At 39.0% G+C, this 22,927-nt stretch overlaps 2 protein-coding genes across 2 annotated transcripts in view; both read left to right on the forward strand.

Annotated features, from left to right (window-relative positions):
* The first annotated feature begins 939 nt into the window (after positions 1-939).
* Positions 940-5,474, forward strand: commd7 (COMM domain containing 7). The gene is made up of 9 exons (XM_077567772.1): positions 940-1,107; positions 1,241-1,294; positions 2,659-2,761; positions 4,149-4,205; positions 4,277-4,314; positions 4,413-4,503; positions 4,937-4,986; positions 5,080-5,128; positions 5,260-5,474. Exons 1-9 carry the CDS (start codon positions 1,027-1,029, stop codon positions 5,334-5,336), a joined length of 600 nt encoding a protein of 199 aa, XP_077423898.1. The 5' UTR covers positions 940-1,026; the 3' UTR covers positions 5,337-5,474.
* A 2,722-nt stretch (positions 5,475-8,196) lies between these two features.
* LOC144053369 (nucleolar protein 4-like) overlaps positions 8,197-22,927 on the forward strand; it is a 48,709-nt gene continuing 33,978 nt past the window's right edge. Inside the window, exons 1-2 of the mRNA XM_077567762.1 lie at positions 8,197-8,215; positions 8,758-8,864. The gene's annotated coding sequence lies outside the window, so the exon portion shown is untranslated. The remainder of the gene's footprint in view (positions 8,216-8,757; positions 8,865-22,927) is intronic.

The following is a 22,927-nucleotide window of genomic DNA, read 5'->3' on the forward strand; positions in this document are numbered from 1 at the left end:
ATGTCTTGTTGATATTTCTTTACTGCCTTGTTGAATTGTTGTTATTATATGAATCAATCAAAATTATCAATATGATCAGTGTGTTCATACAGAGGATGAATCAATAATTGCTGTTGATAGCATATTAAATTAAAAGTAATTTGAGAAAAGTGCATCGAAAACTGGTCGACCCATCCATCAGTACCCAAGAAGCAGTTGACAGCCTGCCATTTTAAAAAGTATGGTTACCCCTGTGCCGTTTGATATTATACAATGTGTGTGAGTTTTCACAGATTCATTTCTTAAAAGAGTGAAAAGGGGTGTTCCGAATATCCTTTTTGAATGTTTAAAAAAATATATATTTCGTTTTAGTGATTAATTACTGTCATATCTCCAAAACTAAGCACAATATTGTTGTAAGTCATAGTTTCGCAGATTTTGTTTCCAAGTTTGAAATTTACCAATTTACAGTGGAGCATAATCAGATGCTCCCCCACCCGTCCCCGTTGATTTTTTATTTTTTTTTTATCAAATTGACAACAACTACACTTGTCAGTGAATGTGCCCAAACTAAGTAAGACAAGCTGATTTTCATCGACAGTCCCTTGGGCAAATGTAAAATCCAGCCTTAAATGAGAGTCATTAAAATCACACATCAATTTACAACAATACTGTATGTATACAATAACATTAAAAAATATGTTTCTTGTAGCCTACAAATCTATCTCACTAATGAGAGCAAATTTGGCCCGACTTCAACCACTGTTTGATTTATTTTCTTTTTTGTTGAAGACATTTGTATTTATCTCCAGTTCAAGTCACAAATTCCAAATTCAACATTGTCATTTGGTCTTTTATTTTTTCGTTCCAGAGCTTTCCATCGTTAAGATTGTGTTGACCCATCCAATATGTCAACCACGTTGACGTACGATAAAAGCGCAAAATACTGACTATGCGAGCAGTGGCTAACCCGGAAGTGAATCAAAGAAACGTCTTCTGTCTTTTCTGGGTTTGCGACGAAGTTTTAAAATAAAGTGTCTTGAAACGATGCCGCTTCACTTCACTAAAGATGCTTTACCACATTCTGTCAGCGGCGACTTCCACAACCTCAACAAATTCAACGAGCAGGTAAACGCGCTTGTAATTTTAGCGGACGTCTGGGTCGTTTAGCTAAAGCTAGCGGATGATGTCAAATTACAAGACTCCTTCCAAAGCTTTTCAAATGTTGATCGATTTGTCACAAACTTTTGTTGATTTACAGCAATTTCTTCGACTGGTGGAAATTCTCTTCCAGTTTTTGTTAGAGCCTAAAGAGGTAAACACGCACGCACCCACACACCCGATTTTCTGTATTGATAGTTGTTAAATACTGAGGACATTTTGTTACACTTACACGAATAATATTCAGTATGTACAAGTGTATTATAAGATGTATTATACACCTTTCCAGGGACCCAAGGATGCTAAGAAAGGGCCAGTGCATTTAGGGACAGTTGGCATGTGTCGTGGTTCAACGACGTCATTTCCGTTTATGCCGCGGCATCAGCATCTGCCTCTGCCTTTCCCTCGGGAGATGTCGCGACTCCAGTCAACTTGGTGCCGCTGCCATTACTCATTCCACGGCATCGTGTGTGTTTATAAACGAATGTTTTTTTCGTTCGTATGTGTTTACAAACTGCGTGTTTTTTGTTTGTTTGTTAGTTTTTTGTCAATTTACTTAACACTTTCTTATTTTCACAGACTTGCACTGGGCGGGTTGACTGTGTGCCCCCCAGTGCAAGTTCGTGAAAATAAAAAAAAGTTTAGTTAATTGAAAAAACAACAACAAGCAGTTCTTAAACACATACGAACGAAAAAATAATCAGTTTATAAACGCACACGTAGTTGCTGATGTCGCGGCATAAGCGAAAGTGACGTGACTGATGCCGCGGCATAAGCAGAAGTGACGTCGCTGATTCCACGGCACATGCCGCTAAATCGCTAACCCTTACTGGAGGATGCTTGTGGTTCACAAACATTTTACTTCAAAGTATTACCTAAAAAAATACACAAGTCTCCCACGTACCACCATAATGACCAACAATATGTGACGTAAGAGGCTCAAGCATTCATCAAAACGAGGCAGGGGTTAAATCCACACACAGGTCACATTGACCTGGTAGCTATTGAACTAAAATGCTACTTTTTTTTTAATGTATGAAAATTCATTGAAACTATTGAGAGGTGCGAAATGGTAAAAACAAGAGGCGTACTGTGCGGTGGACGCAGTACTATGATCCCACACTGATTTTGAGTAAATAGGTCACATAACCTGGAAGCTATTGAGCTAGAATGCTAATTTTTACGTGTAAAAATTCCTAGAAAATATTGAGAGATTACATAAAGTGCTTCACAATAAAAAATGATATCAGGATGAATTATATTACTCAAAGAATCTAAAACGTACGGTGTGTTAAATGTCTATTGATATGCATAATATTTAAAACTAGAAAGGGAATTAAAGCCTTTAAAATTTTAAAAGATGTTCACCCCATCAACAGATGTGTTCACTTATTTCGATGTGCTAATAATACAGTCAAGTTTTGTACATATGTGGATAATAGTTATAGAATATTTGTACAATATTATTAATACTAGTGTAGCTGATAATTGTGTTTGTGTATGTGTGCATGCGTCTAGACAGAGATGTTGATGCAGCAGCTGAGCGACTTTGCAAGTGAGCACAGGATGAGTGCGGGCCCGCTCAAGAACCTCATGAAGAGTGTCATCCTCGTGCCACAGGGTGACCTTGACACGCACACACACAATAAATAAGCAGAACCCGGTTCAAAGGTCAAACACAATTCATCCCGAGATGATGCTAGCCATCCAATAAAGGAGTGAAAATAAAAAACAAACAAACATTTAAAACAATTACAGAAACACTTTTTAAAGGGTAACTCAACACTAAATATTTTTTTTTCTTTTTGCTAATAAACTGTATAAACTGGTGTCTACTAATGCTGTACATGTCCTAGTCATTATTTTTTTACATTTTAGTGCATGTTTGTTGAAAGCTTGAATTTGAGGTAAAAACAGGGATGTGATTTTTCCGCTAATTCGCGGAATTCCACTTTTTTTTATCTCCCCCCAGAAAAAAAAAAATCCGATTTTTTTTTTTTTGTATTTCATTGTGTATGCACATGACTCCGACAGATAACATCTTCTGCTATAACAAAGACATTTGTGGTATGCTCTAATATGAGTTACTTTTCATTTGGTCATGATACAATTATTTGTTCATGAAATTTGAACTCTTCAACATTATTTATGTGTTAACTTAGTAATCACATTAGTTAGATATGATGATATTCTCAGTGATAGTTTTTAAAAGCAAAGGCAGTCCAATGTTTTTGAATGTGACTGATTTTGAGTTGACTAAAACTGCCATTTTATATGGGATAGTTCAATATACATTGAAAATTTATGCTGTTGTTTTGTCTATTTCTTTGTCATGTGAGTGCATTGAAAGTACTTAAAAACACGGAAAACCCATGAGCGAGTGCCAGCGGCCCCCAGACCCCCGGCTAAATTTTCAGATAATTTCACTTTGGTCAAATCACATCCCTGTAAAAATCGTGTGTTTGACGCCATCTTTGCCAACACTTTATACTGCTCCCGTCACCTGTCCCCTTCGGAAACATTCGGCAATCATTGGCGCATACCCGCCAATTGCCTGGCGGGTCGTCTTCGTGTTTGTGAAGTCACGTGTTATCACGCAAGAGCTTTCCCACGGAGGACTGAATTCTTGACCAGTTGTGGAAGAAAATCTTTATATGTGTGGGGAGCTATGATGAGATTATGTGAGCACCCCACACACAATACGACCAAAACTGTTAAATGCCGATTTATTTATTTATTTTTTATCTTTATGTGTGGGGTCTGACAAAGATTTTAAAAAAAAATCATTGTGTGTGTGTACCCTTAATTCTCCTAATATTATGACTTTATTCTGGAAAATATACTACTTTACTCTCGGAAGGTTACATTTAAAAAATATATATATATATATTTTCAGTGTGGCCTTAATATTCATTAGTAATATCTTAACTTGAATATCACACAAACATAAAATTATGTTATGGTAAAAAATAAAAAAAAAATAAAAGCGTGTCTTGTTTGCTATTCAGGTGCGATAAAGAGGAACCTGATGGCTGAGCAGCTGAAAGAAGATCTGCAGACTTTAGGTACGTATGATATAATGATGTAATCCATTTCATTGTGCTGTTTTTTTTTTTTTTTTCTTATCCTGCTGCAGGACTTCACGAGGACAAGGCTACTCACTTTTCGCAACAGGTCTCAATGTTTCTCCTCTTCTCAAAGACGTACTGTATTGTCACATATTCCTTCCTCCATTTTGGGCTCTGCGCCTTAATGCCTGTCCTACCGTACAGTGGGCACAACATCGTGCGACGCTGTGCAGACTGGCCGCGCGGCAGACGCTGACTGTCAACCGCCTGGTGGACATGGAATGGAAGTTTGGCGGTGAGAATAATCATAGAGATGTTAATTATAGTATAAAGGTTTGAAAAAAAATGTGTGTATGTTAAATCAATTATATAAGTAATGCAAAAAAAATAAAAAATACAATGGACCACCACACAGATTCGCATATTTGCTGATTTGTATTTTTTCATCAAAACCTTTTTTCTTTTTTTTTGCTGTCAATCAGGATCTCGACCGTGTTTTTCTCACGTCTGTTTGACACGTGTTTGACACGTCTTCCATAAGGGTAGAAAAAAATTGAGAAAATTGAAAGTACAGTGACAAAATCAAAGACATGCAGTGTGATGGATGATTTAATGCCTGTTGTACAATATCTTTTAAATAATTTTCTTTGACTTGACGTGTTTTCTTTCTTTTCATCAATGAAATTTCAGTTAAAGTGTTTCACTGTTTAACATTTGTGACTCCACAGTGACTGTCGGCACCAGCGAGGTCCACAAGATGAGCAACATCTTTGTACAGGTACGTTTTTATTGGAATGTTTTGAGCTCAAAATAAAATACAGTCGTTATTTAAGCATTGTGCTTGTATCTCAAATGTCTTCCTTGTGTGCAGCTCAAGCTCGTTGTCCAGAAGGGACATTCCACGGAAAACCTCTACATGGGTGAGGAATTGTGCCTGTTGGGGAATTTACAAAACATGCGGCCATTTTGGCCATTTAGGGGTACGGGGGGAGTGCATTGTAGATAGTTCAAATGTTGTTGATGTTTGATGACTTTTCTTTGGACATTTCAGAGCTGACACTCCCCCAGTTTTACAACTTCCTGCACGAGATGGAGAGAGCCAAAGCCAGCATGGACTCTTTTAGCTGAGTGGGTGTGTTTGCGTGTATGCAATTTTTCATCTATTTCTGTTATGTATTAATGTCTTATGTTTTTTGGGCTCAGTTTCCACTTTGTACAAGCAATGACACATTTCAATCTAATAATAAAGATGCGCCACAAAGACAATGACCATCCATCCATCCATTCGTTATCTGGACTGCTTATCCTCACTGGGGTCATGGGTTTGCTGGAGCAGGCCAATCGCATGGCACAAATAGAAAAGCATGCACGAGCACTAAGGTTTTCCCCTCCCGATAAGAGAAGTCAACAAAGTGCACGTGCTTGTCCAGTCATGGCAACGAGCTGCACGGTGCAGGATCAGGACCAGGACAGGGGCCGGACCTTCCGGCAGTGGTGCCGCGGAGTGCGGCAAGGCGAAGACGGTGACGCGTCTCATGTACGACAACATCGTGCACGCTCTTTTGCACAGTGATCAAAAACAAGTATAAAAACGGTAAGTTTAAGGTGTGGATTAAGTCCAAATGCTTCCAGGTCATGACGACGGTGGGGCTGGAAGCGCCCATGTCAAATTAGTACTGTTCGTGCCTGTCACGACGACAGTTAGTGGCTCAGCTTCCTCTTCGTGCTTGTGTCTTTTTTTTCTTTTTTTTTTTAAATAATAATTATAAAATAGTATCAAATTATGTGAAACACGACCTTTTTACAGTTTTAATAATATTTGTCATTGTCTAAAGAAAGGTCGTTTTTTTTTTTAAACTGTTTATTTATTTTTTCAATAAACTTCCCCCACCCCCACCATTGTTTTGAAATTGTGGATGATGAACTCATCTTTTGCATTATTTTATTCACAAATAATTATATATTTTGAAAAAGCTTTTAATAATTTGTTTTGTTTAATTCATCTATTTATTTAGCTTCCCCAATACTGCTTCTCCAGGGCCAGAATCCTTGTTTCCGTCCACCAGCACACCTGATTCAGAAGATCAGGATCATTTTCAGGCTTCCGTAGAGCTTGCTGATGAGCTGATTCTATGAGTCCGGTGTTTTGGAGAACGGAAACATCAAAAATTTGCAGGACTCCGGCGCTTGAGGACCAGGATTGGGGAAGCCTGATACATGATGTCAAAACTCATCTTTTGCACTGCAAATAATGTGAAACACAACCAAGAAGTAAAACTAATCTAAAAAGCAAAAGTCAACATATGATAAACTATAATGAAAACTCCAAAATGATTATAACCTTGATCCCATGGTGTTACTGTGGCAACGATCAGACAAGTTCGTCCCCACGTAGTTTCAAGCATGTTAAGAGACGCCATTTCTTGGGTGAAGCAAGCAAGCATCAAGTCACGTATTTTAGAAGTTTTTGCTAGTCTACCATCTCTGGCAAAAAACATAAATACAATACTTAGTGTAAACTATATGTTTTTAATGCTACAAAATGTTTTGCTATGTCTTGCTAGTTGCTACATGGCAGCTAAATGAAGGTTGCGTCTCCAGTGTGCAATGTGGTGTCCCTGAAGGGAGCGGCAATGGTGGAGCATTTCTATGACGTAATCTATGCCATGCATGTGAAGACAGTCAGACTACCGAGCAAAGCTCCCTGGCACGTTGGCCAGAAGACCGATGACGCTGTAAGTGTTTCTTCCCACCTGGTGGTAAGTATAAAACAGATGAATGCATATATCACAGATGCTTAATTTAAAGGATTATAGCACAGCAACATAAATACTATTTAGCGTTAGCATTGAGCTAGCGGACTGTGGTTGTTTAAAAGTGTATGCATCTTCATTTTATGTTTAGTTTTAGGGTAAACTTCAACTGGGGACGACAATAAACACCTAAAAGTTTGACTCTTCGCCAAAGTGATGCTTATTGACATTTCCAAGCTTACATCACAAGTTAAAATGGCGGTCAACTTGGTGATATGAAGCTCTCTAGCATTGGATTTTTGGATTGTTGTAATTTGATTTGTGATGCTTATTTTGATTTAAAAATGAGATGAAATTTGACTACTGTAACAATCTGCTCGATTTGTATGGTAGTCACAGACTACAGTCAAAAGCAATGCAATACACTGCTTGTTTTCACCATATAAAGGAAGCATTTGCATTGCATTGCATTGCATTCCGGAGATATCAAAACTGGCCAGATGCACTTAAAAGTAGAACAAAAACAAAAAAACGCTCATATTTAGAAAAATTCTCAAGTTGGGCCGCTCATATTTCAAGGCATCACTGTACTCTTGTTTTAAAAAGCTACAAGCAAGGATTCCATTTAAAGGAGATGTATTCATTTTCTCCCAATTGGTTTCTTGGAAAATGGCCATTAGGAAGTAAAGATGGAGCATTTTTTTAAACATTCAATGGTTATTTGGAGAATTTAATAATTTAAATGCATTATATTTACACACAGTGTACATAGTGTTGACATTGTTAACATTTTTACTGTTTTATTTTACCTGTTTTGCATTTCATTATAGATGGGTTGATGTAGGTGTTATTATGTTAACCTAATATAACCTGATGAGTAATGCTTTTGACATTCTTGCTATCTTTTCTACTCTTTTCCCAGACATGAGAAAGTTAATATGTTTCGTTTGTTTATCTAAGAAGTCTAGTTCCTGTTCGTCAGAAATCCGGTTTTCAAAAGTTCAAGGACGATCTGGTATACTGGGAGAATGTAATCTGATTCTGTACCTCACGGGAGGACAGAGGCGTTTCCTGTTGTTTTGAATAAAAAGGCTGTGTGGGCAAAAGAGCACACACACATATTGGATGACACTGCTTGGGTGATATGCAATTGTGTGACAAGAGATCTCTGTAATAAATCAACCTTGCAAGGACCCTCTTCACAAGAATCTCATCTTGGATTTATTTGAACACGCAAAAGATTACAAAATAAAGGTAATTCCTTCAATAGAAACATTTTGTTTTGTCATATGTAGACATTCATGCAAATTGAAGAGATGGTGCAATTAATATTTGGAACCAAAGGTGGTCCTGTGTCATGGAAATGTTCCACTGCTCACCCTGCCCTTGTTAATCACATAGGAAAATAAAATATTTCACTTTTGTACTAAACACTTTCTTTTTTTTAAACACAGAAGACAAAGGTACTGACACTGCCCTCTAATGGCCACAATTGGTTACCACAAAAAATATGTATTTTTCCTTATTTGGTCTCAATGCAACATTTTCTCTCCATCATTTTTTTAATACTACATATTCGCAAGGGTAAGAGATGGCCTTGAGCATAAACCAACTCAATTTTAGGTTATACCCTGGACTGGTCGCTGGTCAATATCAGGGCATGTCTAGACAAATACTCAGCCGAGGTTCAAACCGCAAACCTGTCAGACAGATGTGCTAAGTACACTAACATCATGCTGCCCTGCCTTCAACTTTTTATTATTATTTGTACATTTTTTGATTTTTTTTTAATGCAGATAGCGGAGACGTAGGCCTTCCTGCCCCGAGAGGCGGTTACGCGCTTCCTGATGGGCTGTGGCAAGTGTCAGAAGAGGATGCACGCCATTGCACAACTGCTCTGAAAGTAAAGAGTAACACACACACACACACCCACACACAGAGTCAAGATCAAGAATAAATAAAGTAGTTAATAAAATAGATGCCATAGTATTAGATGGTTCTTGGATACTGCGGGTAGATGAATAAAATAGAAAGATGCACAAATGTAGGACAGGAGATAGATTTATATGTTCAACCGTGAAATCATCACTTTTCATATTCAATGATCCACAGAGATGACCCTTTTTAATATTTGACATATTTTTCAATATGCTTTGTGTCCTCTTCCCTTACAATGCAATTTGCCTTCCCATTCTCCCATCCTACACAACCCCCCCCCCCCCCCCCGCCTCCCACAAATGGTGCACAGCCAGGCCCTCATTAAGCAATCCACCTTATTAACAGCTTCACACAAAGAACACTGGCCAGGAAGCATGCCCGTATTTAGAAGGGGAGGGGTGGGGTTAAGTCACACAGACAGGACCACCGCAAACATGACACAACTCTGCGCGTGTGTGTGGACCCCAGCAGGGGCGTGAGGCAATTAACGAGATTACACACGCATGCACACACAATTTCGACGGTGATATGACTGCTAAAGTTCAATGGTGAATTATTAAATGCAATTAATCAGCATGGAACAGGACCAATTTAATAACCGTGTATGTGTGGGAGGGGGATGGCTGTATGTTTTGTATGCTAGCAAGGAAAAATGCATAAGATGTGTGTGTATGTAGTCATTCCTTGACATATCGGAGTTCACTTTTTGCTGTCTCGCTGTATCCAAAGCATGTAAAGTCACGTGAGCACACGGTAACTCGCTTCTATGAACATTGAAAAGCATAAAGGCCGATACAAACATTGCAACCAAGACCCCCTAGTGAGCTTTGTTAGTAGCATAATGTTAGCATTTGGAGCTAAGAAGACCCTAGCATTATTTGAGAGATAATCCAAGTACTGGTCTCATCGTTGAGGAGGCAAAGGTGGGGATTCTTGACACATTCAAATTCTACAGCCTTCATGGTTGTGTTATGATGTTAGCATTTTAAGCTAGCATCCGTTTTGCATTGTTTTACAAATCCAACAATACAAGTACATTTACCTTAACAGGCAATGTTGTTGACTTTCGACTGAATCAAATAGCCTCTGTATTTGGAGGCTGGGTGTTTGTAGCATAGAGTTAGCATTTTGTGCTAACAGCAATGTAGCATTATATTTACTGAAACAGGAAAGCACAGTATGAAAGTTTGATGATCATTTTGAGTAGTCTCCATTAACTCACTTACTGCCATTGACGGCTATTGACGTCAAAAATTCATTTGAACTATTTCTATTAGTTTAACATTGTTTCCACTTTTGTTAACAACAGTATGAAAACCTAGAAATGTTTTTTTATTGTACATTTAGAACAGATATAAAATTTATGATTAATCGTGAGTTAACTATTGAAATCATGTGATTAATTACAATAAGAAATTTTAATCGCCTGACACGATTAAAAGAAAAGAAAAGATTATTAAAAATTAGGAGCGTCAGGCGATTACATTTTTTTATTGTACTTAATTGCATGACTTCACGAGTTAACTCACGATTAATCACAAATTTTACATCTGTTTTAAATGTACAATAAAAAAAAAATCTCAAGTTTTCATACTCTTGTTAACAGAAGTGGCAAAACATGTTAAACTAATAGAAATAGTTAAAATGAATATTTGACATCTATAACCGTCAATGGCAGTGAATGAGTTAAAAAGGGGGTACGTTCAAAATTGATTCTGTAACCATGGAAGCCGAGCCTGCAAGGTCTGCCACTCAACTGCCTATGTGTAGATAATGGGTAATGCAACTGACTGCTTCCAATTAAGTCCTACATCTGAGAGTCAAGTTGATTAACGAGACACACACATACATATGCACGTTAAACACACTCATATGCAGCACACTACAGCATAGGCAAACACATATTTACACTTTGCTACATTATTGCTATATATTGTACGAATAGGCACACACACACTCAAAACACATACACACGTATAGTGTGTATGCAGACTGGCCGGACAATTCTTTAGGTATGGCACCTAATGAGATCCAATACAAAAGATAATCATGGTAACCTCTGACTAGGGCTGGTCCATGTGGCTTTGGAATCAAATTCCCCATGCATTTTCTTTCCCAAAATCTGATTTCATATTTTAATTTATTTTTTTGTTCCCTTCATTAAAAAAAAGCAAATTATATTTTTTCAGAACTTGGAGAAAGTGGACCTCTAAACACAACCCTTAATATATTTACAAATATTTGACAATTTGCCATCATTAAATTAACAATATTGTGACAACAAAACTGTCACTGAACATAAGAAATAAAAGGCGTGAATCATGAAACAGTGTTACCTACACTTACATTTGCCGTTGTTTACAACTAGACAGTGATCCATTTGTTTTGGTTTGGTAAGAAACGATTTGGGATGTGCGTACAGCTTCGTCATTTAGAGCACATCCTAAGCCGTCTTCCTCATCCCTCCCTGCATCCCAATTCAATAAGGGGAGGAAATGAGCTGCCATGCTTCCTGTGTGTGTATGAGTATGTGTGTGTGTGCATGCGCAGGCAAGCTTGGTCTGTTGCACAATGGAAAGATTTGAGAACAAGTGTTCTGAATTACAACAATGGTGATAGGATAGGACGAATTAAACTTGTATCTTAAGGCACCATTGTACTGTGTCTCTAAAGTCTTACTGAGCCAATGCATTACAATATGCAACCACCTGAAAAATATCAGAAAAATTGTAACAATGCACTAACAATAAAAATGTCCCAAATAGTTTATGGTACAGATTCAAATAGATAAAGTAGCATTTTTTGTAATTATTATTATTTTTTTAAATAAGAAAAAAATCGTGGATCATTTATATAAATTGGATTGGAATTCACTGGCCTACTAAATGTCCACCAAATCTGGAGACGATCAGAATATGGATTGATTTGTGAAGCCAGTGTCAAATCATTTGAAGCCAACAGAAGACAGTCACTCACGAGCAGCCATGAACTTCCTTACGTGGCCCACAGGTGGCAGCGTTGTCCTCTAATGAGTCTGGTAATGAGTGGCACACGCGACATCACACGTGGAAGTCCCTCGACAGTAATCAAAACACTGCCACATAATGAAATAAAATCTTCATTATTAGGTAATTTTTGAAGTCACACGCTTTTATTATTAATTGCCGTGTAAAAAGAAGCGCAGCACGATTTATTATTATTTTTAAATAATTGTTTTCTTACTGTGCTTTATGCTGTGTTTTCACTGAAGTGCACTGTTTGCATTAATGTGGCCACAAACAAAATGGAGCGACTTTTCCAACCCCTTAAGCATATATATTTTTTGCAAAAATGTGACTCATGACTTATTTCACCTATTTTAAAAGGACTGGTTTAGATACCCGCGACCCTTGTGAGGAATAAGCAGTTAAGATAATGGATGGATCGTTTATATACATTAAAAAGAAATCCCCAAGAGGTATAACCTATTTTCACATTATCTGTAAAGAAAACAAAACCGTATTTCTGTTATGCTTGTTTTGTGGGAGCTGATGCTGAGGAAAAACATGCTCGCAAACAAGTTTCATATATGTTTAGTATCAGGAGAAGTAAACAAAATTCCATAAAGTAATAATAATAATAATAGATAGAAACTGGTTTCAAATGACTTCATTGTCATTTTTTTTGTATAAGCAAATAGAAAAAAAATGGTTAAAATGTGGGAAATCAGATTTTTGTGAAACGGGTAAGAAAATGGATGGATTGATGTTTTTTTAATTTTTTTTTTAAAGATCTGCTTTATTTTAAGCCTGCATGGCCCAACCCTAGAAAAATACAGTCGCCCTTTCTCCTTCTCGCTCGCTTGCGGTGTCGTCACCCTTTTGACCACGCCCCCATCCCGCGACAGCTCCGCCGAGTCTTGGGGGTCGTGCGCGCGCGCCGCTGCATCCTCCCTCCTCGCTCAGGCAGCACGTTCACGAGTAGATCAGAGACGTAATAACAATCATAATAATGCATAATCACAATTACTGTTATTGTTAATATTAATACTGGAGAAATTGAAGAGGGCGCGTGAGGAACAAGACGACGAACGTCCGCCTTCTCCTTTCTTCGTTGTAACGGAGTGAAGGTAAGCGCTACTCTTCATCTTCCTCACCTTCGCGCTCATCATCGTCACCTGTCATGTTGCGTTCACTTGTTTGGTTCGATCACGCGGCGACGTTTTTTTTTTTTTTTTTTTTTTTTTTTTAATTATGTTGTGTGCATGTGTGTGCGCGCGTGCATGCGCGCTCGTGCGTCACTCACATCCCAGCTGACGGTCACTGCGGCTCCTTATTGTGCACCATCACTGCTACACATTGTTCTGTGTGTGTATATGTGTGTGTGTGTGTGCGCGCGTGCGTGGGTGCCTGGTGCACGCTGACCACCGTCCACGTGCACGTGGCGCGGGCCAATTGTCAACTCGACCTGTCTATCTGTTGTATAGCTGGCTAGCCATGTCATCTATGTATGTGTTCTAGCTCTATATGAGTATGACTATGTACTGTAGGCTACTGATTGCGTGGGTCACTATTCAACATAAATGTCTATCTATCTATCTATCTATCTATCTATCTATCTATCTATCTATCTATCTATCTATCTATCTATCTATCTATCCATCTATCTATCATGACCCCCAAATTTCACTCAATAGTCCTCCAGGAAAGTTAAAAAAAAACTGCGCTACCGATACTAGTTTTGACTGATCAACTTGAAATTCAAGGGATATGTTTATCATAGCATAAAAGTCTTAAAATGCCCTGAATCGTAGGGAAAGTCGGCCATTTTGGGCGAATTCTATGACTCGTACGTTTGTCCGACATTTCTCCAAATGAGCCCCTTTGCAAAGCAGAAATCCTTGACGGATGGGTGATGCTAATTAGCCTAACTTGCCTGACTTTGCTGTCTAATGTTAAAGCATCCGGTCAGAGTTTGATGATCATTGGCCACAAAAAAGAAAAAGGATGTGAGGGCCTGTTCATTATTTGGAAGCTTCAATTATTATTGTGTTGTTCACTTTGCTGTGTCGAGTCTGCGACAGCAAGGAGGAGTTACAAAGGTGATTTTGTTTTTGTGTTACGAGTGAGCGTCTGGGTGGGTCTCGTTGAGATAAGGGGCATAAACTTCAGGGTTCAAGGATTTAATGGGCCCTTCAGCAGTATTTCATGGGGTCATCAGTACTTTAAGGGGAATGCCATGGAAAATGGACTTTTTAATACAATGGTCCCTTGAGATGCAAGTTAATTTTTTTGTTGTGACCATGCTCGTAACTTTTAACACTTGTATCGCAAATCATTTTCCCCCATTGAAATAAATGGAAATGCCATTAATCCGTCTGAGCCCCCCCTGTCATAAAATATGTGAGTTTCTGCTTTTAGCAAGGAAAACGGTGCTCTTAATATTGCACTTAGAAATTCATAGATTAAAAGAGTAAATAACAATTACATAGAAATTGAATAGTTTGTGCATCATGATTTAATGCTGCAAATTCAATTTGTTGTGCAGCTTCCTCCCGTATGGCCGCCTTGACCGCCGGGAAGCTGCAGTGATAGTAGCTATGATAAAGGGTGACACAAAAAAAAGGGAACTTTTTAACAATCCAATAAAACCAAGAGTGATGGAAGAAAAATATTTTATTCATAGTAATTGAAACCTTAAAACAAGCCATTTAAGAAAGAATGTTGGAATTTGAAAAAAAAAAAAATGTAATTACGTCCTGTAGATGACATCCTTCTGTACGAATCCACTGAAATGTGCTGTTGAGATTCCTCATTGACCACTTGGATAGCTGGGATTCCATCATTGTTTGATTGTAAATGGCATGTTTTAAGGTTTCAATTACTATGAACAAATATTTGTCTTCCATCACGCTTGGCTTTATTCGATTGTTAAAAAGTTCCCGTTTTTTTGTGTCACCCTGTACTTCTCTGACTACTGTATGTGACTCAGTAAGATGATGTAATTTTCAAACTATTTGTTTTCAAATATATATATTTTTTAGCTCTTATTTAGTAAGGATAAGCGGTTCAGATAGATCATTTTTATTCACAATTCATTTGAACTGAATCATTATTTAAGCACTGTACTTGTTGCTTGACTTTCAGCTTAGTCTACAATTTCTTTATTTCCCCATACTTATTCTTGAACTGCGTTTGAAGTTGCAGTGACTTAGAATATACTTTTTGGAAATAAAGCCTAGCTATTGATGAACACTTGGGTCAAGTGTATTTTAATGTTGGTGATGATGGCAACGGGTTTTTAGATGTTACTTGATGTAAAACAACACTGCAGAACAACTGTTAGTCTGTTAGCATGTAAGCGATCCTCTTATCTGACCACAGGGAGAATAAAAAAAGCTTTCTTTACTCATGTTGCTGTCAAGTTAGCATGTTAGCGTTGTAGCATTTCTCATTGTAAACAGTACGCAACCATAGGGAAAAATGTAAAATCTGCCTCTACTACTTCACTCAAGTTGTTATTTTGCTGTATGCTAGCATGTTAGCATTTGAGCCACTCTCTTTCACAATTGTACCTGACCACAGAACATAAAATTCATCCTTATCCATTTCCTGTATTCAGGATTTATGTTAGCATAAACTGACAGTTGACAATTCCGAACTAACGTCACAAGTCAAAATGGCAGTCAACTTGGTGAAAGCTCTCTTCTCATTGAAAAGCATTGGACTTTGGATCGTTGTAATTTGATTAATGAGGATTGTTTTGATTTCAAAATGGGATGAAATGACGTTTGACTACTATAACTGTCTGCCTGTTTTGTATGCTAGACACAAGCAAAAGCAATACACTATGCCGATTGTTGTCAACGTGTAAAGGAAGCATTTGCATTGCAGAAATTGCAGAAATGAAATGATGTCAATACTGTTCATTTGGTTTGCTATAAACCTGACAAAGGTGCCGCTCAAATACGTTTGTTCATAAATGACTATGAAATTAAATATTTTTGGCTCTTCATGCGGCAGGACTTTATTCCAAGTCTTGCTCACCTTGTAGAACCATTTCAACTTTGTCCTCAATGCAATGGAATTTCTTCCAATTCAGTGTTATTGCAGCGCCTTTGTTTGCTCTGAAGTGAACTTGCAGCTCTCAGGAGTCAAAGTGTGACAAACGTGTGCCGAGTCCAACCCTCCCAAGTGCTCACGTGTTTTATGTCCTTTGTTCAACACCAAAACTCTTTAAAATCAAACATTAGTGCTTTTGTTAACAGCACAGTCAGCAGTCAATCAATTACTGTATATCCATAAATCAAGTTGGCATTGTTGTGGAGAAATATTTCAAATGTTGAAGGATGAGTCAGGGTGTGGTTAATGTGGTCTGAAAATAAAACGTGTTCATTTTTCCCCAATGTTTTCTGATTTTGATGACTATTTTCTCCCCTTCACTTATTGAAAAAGCAAGTAACATTATTCAAAGCCAGTTTTGTTTTTTTCTCGATTCTGGGATTTGCTTTATTTCTCCTGATACCAGACAAGCTTTGAAACAGTTGTTGCAAAATTATCACTACGTGAATACACTTCAGTTGCATTAACGTGCAAGTTCAGTACATTTGGCTTTAATCTTTAAGAACAGTTTGTTCTTAAACGTGTAGGTACAACTTTTATTTACAATTTATTTGTACTCTAATCCATTTCCCCTAAGCCAAGTATATATTTTAAATTTTTTCTTCTATTTAAGTGCGATGTTAATGTTTATTTTGTGTTGTTCAAGTGGCGGACAGTAATATTTTGATGCTACATAAACCCCTCCCCCCTTCTTGATTGTGCTAAATATGTTTGGTAGAGATTTCAATATAAACATTTAGCGTAAAAATGTAGCGGAAAGTGTTTTAAATGCTACAAGATGTTTTGATACATGTTAAGTGTTATATAAACGGATGGCCGTCATGCACAACATTGACAGCTTTACGAGGAACGTTCACTTTGTTTTGTCTTGCCTGTACAGCACTTAGGCTGTCCAACCTCAAAACCCTTTAAGTGACTCGAACCACGCTTCACTTTGGGTTTCTCAGAGACCCCCAGCGGTCACACTATATTACCCTTTTCACATTGTGCTGGAACACGTTTGCTGTGCAACAGGGAACTTTTTCTATACTCCCTCTATGTCTTAATGTTTACCGGGAAAGTCAGTCAGACAGAAAAAGGCTTGAGAGGGGACAAAGAAAATACAGAATAGAGGAAAAACAACAGAGAGCAGTGTTATAAAAAAAGAAGAAGCAAGAGGCAACAATAATGTGACATAGTAGTTGGATTGTATTCAGAAAACATGGTCCAGGAATGTGACACGCGAACCCAAAGCTGAACTTGCGCAAAACCATTTAAAAATGCTGTATGCATTAAATCAAACCTTCCTGCAGTGTGCAATGAATAAATAAAGATAGTTCACTCGTAACTGCTTTTTTTCCGCTGGAGATTGTTGAATGCTGTGATCTAATCAAGAAGTTACATGTTGGCGCGGTTGTTAAAAAAAATGGCGTCAAGTGATCGCTGTACGAAAGAAATGCCTGCAGCTGAACTGCGCAGCTTTAGTGCGTGCAACTAGCGCAGTGTTTCTCAAATGGTGGAGATGTATTTACAACAATTTTATAGAGAAATGATACAATTGCATTGGGGGGGATATTTTATTCTTTCTGGAGGGGGGTGGGGCGGCGTAACAAAAAATAATTGAGAAGCACCGAACTTGCGTGAAAAGATGTATCCATCTTTTTTATGATATGGTCGCTTCCAATTAAGCTGGACATCACACTCTATATGTGAACTACCCGGTCGCCGCAAAATAAACAAAAACGTTTATTAAACATGTTACCCTTGAATTTTAAAGTGAAATAATTGAACTTTTGGTTTTGGTTTCTAAAGTAGGATAATATTACGCTTTTTATTTTATTTATCATTGCAGATACCTGGTGGTCTCAAAAACAAATATAACAGATTTTTTTCCTGCCAAAGTATTGTCTTATTATGGACAGCGTGGAACTCGATTAAGTGGATTTTTGTGGAATTTCATTACGACAGTTTATTGGTTTTTGAATCTGTTCTTGTTTGCATGGGGGAGCACAAATCTCAGAAACATTTAATTTATCCTAGCATTATACATGCAATATTGGAAACAGTCAAACTTGGTGATTGATTTTATAGAGGAAAAAAATATTGAGTCTCAAACTGGCTCATTATCCACAACTCGGGGCGGACCACCTTTTTTTGAGATCTACATATGTTCTGGGATGGCAGTGCTTCTACCCTGTGAGAAATAGGATGGGACCGGAGAAGACAGTAGCAGTGAGCCAGGCAGTGTCTGTTGAGGATGGGCCATGAAAAGTAGCAAATAGGACAGGACAGAAAAGGATGTGAGAGGACAGGAAGGGTGTTTCTAAATCCCTTTCACCCCAGGCAAGAAGAACCATGGTGGCCTTTAAATAATTGACATGAAATAAATAATCAGCAAGCCTGCTAGCAGGGGATCACGTCAGGATGATTCCCGAATCCCGATGCCTCTTTGTAATATCTACGAGTGTTTCCATTTTAGTTGTTGATGTGGACCGATATCATCCATCTGTGAGGGCCCTTCACTAACCACCAGCAGCTCGGGGCCCTATGTAGGGCATTTCAGTAGTCCAGTGTATAAAGCAGCACTGTTTTGTTATTGATATGGGCCGATGTCAGACATTTAGGCAATTATGGTGGCTCTGAGGACAGAATGGGACTTAATGAGTTGCAAATAGGACAGGACAGTATAGAACGGGTAGTGAGCCAGGCAATGGTGGGAATGGCCACAAATTTGAGTAGAAAATGGAGGACAGTCTAAGGGTAGCGCAGTCGATGTTTGTGGCTAGCAGCTAGCGGCGGCTGTTTGACTCTAGCTCGGTGGGCCATTGAACTTTGTCAGGTGTAATCCAATCCTATGCTGGAAAGGCAAGAGCTTAATAGTGCTCAGGCCGATTTGCGACTGACTGGATTAAGGCAGACTGAGCGTGTTGGCCACTCGGCTAATCTCTGGCATGCAAAACGTGGCGACAAACCTGGCGTCCGTGAGTGCGACGCCAAATGTTTTATGGAGGCTCTCCTGTTGATTCAGCGACTTATAGCACGCCACTCCTTGACGGTCGAGTTAATCAGTAGCTGAAGGCAGCAAGTACAGAGGACATTTTGAGGACTGAGCGCCCCAAAAGTTGGAGTGAAATACTGGCAAAGCGTCATCAACGTCATCATCTCACGCCAGCTGTCAGCGCGCTTCACTTGATCACATTTCAGCCCATCCACACCATTGTTGTTGTTGTTGTTGTTTACACCAGGAATGTGATTGGGTAAAAAGGTGCACTTGTACGCGTTTTCATGCGGAGAGATTAGCGTTACCGCAATCAGTTATCAATATTGTTCTGTATTGTGTCATTGTCTTTTATGCTACAGTATCAATACAACTGGATCAAATATTTTCAAAAATGAAAATTTGTTTCTGCTTCTCTTCTCTTACAATTTGCCTGTATTCTCGAACATTTATTATTGTGTGTGAATCTCAAAAAGTGCTAGAGTTACATATTTGTGTGCCTACGTCAGTTTGTGCTAGCTAGGCTAGCATGCTAGCTAATACTATTGATGAGAATCATGTACAGGCGGTTTGCGTTGAAAATGTAACTACTAAATACAGGAAAAAACTATGTTTGTATCTGTTTCCATTTGGCAGCAATTAGCATTAGAATATAGCTAACTTTCATCATTATTCACAAATCTGAATTAAAACACGGGGTCTTGTTCATGAGTGAGGGCAGGATGGAGTGGGAGATCGACAGGCGGATTGGTGTTGCGTCTGCAGTGATGTAGACTCTGTATTGGTCCGTTGTGGATTTACTAATCGATCTACGTTCCTACCCTCACCTATGGTCACAAACTGTGGGTCGTGACCGAAAGAACAAGATCAAGGATACAAACGGCCAAAGTGAGTTTCCTCCGCAGGGTGTCCGGGCTCTCTCTTAGAGATAGGGTGAGAAGCTCGGCCATCCAGGAGGGACTCGAGCCGCTACTCCTTCGCGTTGAGAGGAGCCATCTCTGGTGGCTCGGGCATCTGGTTTGGTTGCCTCCTGGACGCCTCCCTGGAGAAGTGTTCCGGGCATGTCCCACTGGCGGGAGGCCCCGGGGACGACCCAGGACACGCTGGAGAGACTAAGTCTCTCGGCTGGCCCGGGAACGCCTTGGGATCCCGCCGGAGGAGCTGGTTGAAGTGGCTGGGGAGAGGGAAGTCTGGTAATCCCTCCTAAAACTGCTGCCCCCACGACCCAACCTCGGATAAGCGGTAGAAGATGGTTGGATGGATGGATGAATTAAAACACTGGGGAAAAGAGCTTTTTTGCAACATGGCCCTGGTTGATCTCGTATACTCTGCTGCCACCTGCTGGCCGTTTTTTGTAATAACTACCATTGCTTTAAGCGACCTGGGTGTCTTGTAGCATCTATATGTTGTTACAAACCCTTTTTCGGGGGATGGGTGTCAATTTTTTTGCTGATTTTCGGTATTTGCGGCAGAGTTCGGCCCCTGTTGTGAACACTTGCTATTGACAGAGATTCACTGTACAGCGTTGATGTAAATGGAAAAAGTATTGATGCCACGATTTATCATCGCCTACATTTCGGTGTGAACGTATATTGTGATGCAATGTATCCCTACGCATTCACTATATGAAGAGTCGATGCAACATTATCGTTTACGCCAGAGGTGGGCATCAAGGGCCGGAGTCCTGCAGGTTTTGCATGTTGCCCTTCTCCAACACAGCTGATATATGATCAGCTCATCAGCAAGCTCTGCATAAGCCTGATAACGATACTGTTGATTGGAATCAGCTTGTGTTGAAATTGAGAAACCTCCAAAACCTGCAGGACTCCGGCCCTCGAGGACCAAGATTGCCCACCTCTGGTTTACGCCATAAAAAACTGGATCAAATATTGATATTGTGATGTATCGAATACGATACGAATACTATATGTTGAGACAATAGGTTCAAAAATTGATATCGCAATATATAATTTTCACTTAAAGCTGCTCTTATATTGCACTATATTTAGAATCTGCTTTCTGTAACAATTATGTTTACAATAGCCTTTTTATTTGACCATTAATGACTGAAACATCTTCTAATGAGTAGATTAACACCTTAGCCGTTCACAATGCTCTACCTGCGGATGTGACGTCATGTGCGCGTCGTATACGTCAAGGGAAAATGCAGTTTTATTTTTTGGCCACAGGTGGCAGTAGTGAATCAAAATTAACATTGCTGCGTTCTATTTTTTGGCCACAGGTGGCAGTAGTGAATCAAAATTAAAATTTCTGCGTTAAGTAGTGTTAAATTACAATAGTGTTATACTGTAACTATCAAATATTGATATTGTGATGTAGCAGTAATGTTATAAGATTGCACGTACGCACACACATTCAGACCATCAGTCAACTGCACAATTCTTTTTCATGGTTTTCTCAGCGATCAATAGTCTTCAGTGCATCTCCCTTGACCGCAACCCCTCGTAACCTCTGCAGGGTGTGTGCGTGTGTGTCTTGTAGTCAATTATGTAGTCAATTGTGTAGCCAATCAGCAGCCTGAAGCAAGGCACATTTTGGAAAAGACACAATAACAAAAATATAGGGACTGGAAGTTTACCCGCTTCTGGATGTCAACCTTTTAAAGTAAATGCAAAATCTTTACAATAATGTGTTCTTTGCCACTTGTAAAATAATGTGATGGTGTTTATCATTGGCTCATTGAAGACTACATCAGCAGCGGTGGGCAAAATTCTGTGCTCAAGGGCCACATTCGATTTTTAACACAGACAAATGAGCGAGGTCATTTGTAGAGGAATTTATGTACATTTTTATATTTTCACATTAAAAAATATTCCCATGATGAGTGATTTCAAACGGTAGACACAACCCGTTTTTCATTCATGGAAGTTACTTTTATTGGATTAATTTTATACAGAATAAAAAAAAAAAAGTGTCAGCATATCCCAACTGGCCGACTACACATCCGCTGGATCAGGCATTTCCAAATTTACAGTGTGCTTGATCTTTTTCATGGATTTCAATGACATTCACAAGTCTCTAGTGAAGTACTTGTGTAAAGGATTTCCAGCCAGCCCGGAATGTCAGCGAATCACGCCTCTGGTGTTAGCCCGCTCATCCCAGGATATGCGGTTCGGTGTGTCAGAAGTCTGGACAGGAGAATCCGCATCGATAAAAAGTGCACAAGTCCAAACACGTTAAAAAAAAAAAAAAAAAGCACAAATGGGAAAATATAGCGAATAGCACTGAATCATCTTGGTTGTAATTGCTGGTTGCCAAGGTAACATGACGACTCCATGACAAAGAGGCTGTATGTGCGGAGAGCTGCTTTGGAGGCCAGGATGCTGGGAGTTGTCAGGATGAGAGGATGCAGGCATGGGGGAAGGGGAAGGGAGGTAAAAGGGGGTGGGGTGGTGATGGTAAAGGGGAGTGGGGGTGGGATAGGAGTGCTGATGTTGATGCCAGCTTGAGGGTCCAGCAGCTCTGCACCATGGCAACAAAGACGAACACACTCCACCCCCCCCCACCCCCATAAGATCATAAACATTCATTCATAAATTGGCACAAACACTTTCAACCCTCTCAATAAATATCCATATATCAGCGATTCAGCATGTATCATAGTTCTGCTTGTTCAAGTGGATCAAATATCAATGTTATTGTTGGATCACGTCGTTACTGTATGTGCTATGCTGATATTGTGCTGTATCGTATTGTTATGACTTAATGCTGCGGTTTTGGTGCAGCTACACTCTAAAAAGAAAATTGTTGAACCGATTTAAGATTCCAAATTGAATTGTTGATCAACGTAAAAAAAAAAAATGCTTCAATTGGTAACACACGACTGAATCAAGTTAATTCAAAGTGAATGTATGAAGTTGAATTAATTATGAGTTCATTAAATTTAATATATCCACTTGAATTAAGGTAATCCAATGTGGATATATTAAG

The sequence above is a fragment of the Vanacampus margaritifer genome, chromosome 1, assembly GCF_051991255.1.
Source record: "Vanacampus margaritifer isolate UIUO_Vmar chromosome 1, RoL_Vmar_1.0, whole genome shotgun sequence".
Classification (NCBI taxonomy): Eukaryota; Metazoa; Chordata; class Actinopteri; order Syngnathiformes; family Syngnathidae; genus Vanacampus; species Vanacampus margaritifer.

Excerpts from the sequence above, each read along its gene's own strand:
- commd7 (XM_077567772.1), top strand. The coding sequence starts at position 1,027 with ATGCCGCTTCACTTCACTAAAGATGCTTTACCACATTCTGTCAGCGGC. Across the intron at positions 2,762-4,148 it reads TGTCATCCTCGTGCCACAGG|GTGCGATAAAGAGGAACCTG; the intron begins GTGACCTTGACA and ends TTTGCTATTCAG. Across the intron at positions 5,129-5,259 it reads CACGGAAAACCTCTACATGG|AGCTGACACTCCCCCAGTTT; the intron begins GTGAGGAATTGT and ends TGGACATTTCAG.